Genomic DNA, 1,005 nt, shown 5'->3' with positions numbered 1-1,005 from the left:
AAAAATTTCAACCTAATCAAATTATGAGTTGAAATATATTATAATTTTGAAGTATATTTGGAATCTCTCAAATTTTTTTTCAAGAAATAGATGGCATTACTTTCTTCTTCGATGCACAATTTATTCTGAGTTCGGGTAGCCAATTATGCAATAGAACTTGTCGCGAAACATTTTCATTTCAGATAGGAATGGTTGGATTAACTGTAGATGGAATATCTTTCTACATCATTTATAAATCACCGCGGTACCATAATGCATTCGGAATTTTATGCAACACTTATTTCTCATTTCATATACAAACCGTCAGTGCCTTAGTTCTTTGGACATTTATCAGAATTATCGTGTAAGTTACTAATGCTTATTCATCTTATTCATCCAACAATCACCGAATATTTGTTGGTCACAACTGAGAGGCAATTGCTAATAGCTTGATAAGTTGCAATGATTCTGTCTGATAGCTTAATAAGTTGCAATGAATCTGTCTGATAGCTTGATAAGTTGCAATGAATCTGTCTGATAGCTTGATAAAAATCAACCCAACAAATTCTTCTAACCCAAGATAGTTTTTCCTTCTCTGTCCGATCTCCTGCACCTTTTTCTTCTTATTTATGCTCACACTATAAGCTACATGAAATTTATCAGAAACTTGGGATCAATATCATTTCCATGGGTTATCTTCTGTCGAATAGTATCTCCCCTTGCCAATTCAACATTATATGCTGCCATTTGGATGCATTTTGCTCTGGCAATTAATCGTCTTTTGGCAATTTCATCACCGATAATATATCCCCGCATCTTTAATCCGAGAAATGCTTGGATAATAGTCGTATCGCTATGGTCATTCACTATGCTAATCACTGCTTTGTATTATAACGGTATTTGTTTTTAGCATAATTCAAATTGTCTTCTTTTTTTTCAATAGTTGTGGACAGAGCATAAGTTATATTTATGATAACTTTAACATTATCCAAATTCGAAAATTTTAACTTGACAGTTGAATGCGTT

The 1,005-nt window shown here is 32.7% G+C and overlaps 1 protein-coding gene across 1 annotated transcript; it reads right to left on the bottom strand.

Annotated features, from left to right (window-relative positions):
- Positions 1-400: 400 nt before the first annotated feature.
- On the bottom strand, positions 401-795 carry LOAG_15980 (hypothetical protein; the record flags this gene model as incomplete). Its single annotated transcript, XM_003151467.1, has 2 exons — positions 401-617; positions 647-795. 2 exons carry the CDS (start codon positions 793-795, stop codon positions 401-403), a joined length of 366 nt encoding a protein of 121 aa, XP_003151515.1.
- Between the last annotated feature and the right edge of the window lie 210 nt (positions 796-1,005).

This window comes from Loa loa (assembly GCF_000183805.2).
Source record: "Loa loa unplaced genomic scaffold supercont3.3436, whole genome shotgun sequence".
Lineage (NCBI taxonomy): Eukaryota > Metazoa > Nematoda > Chromadorea > Rhabditida > Onchocercidae > Loa > Loa loa.
Note: the sequence above shows the minus strand (reverse complement) of the source record. Positions and strands in the feature narration are given on the sequence as shown.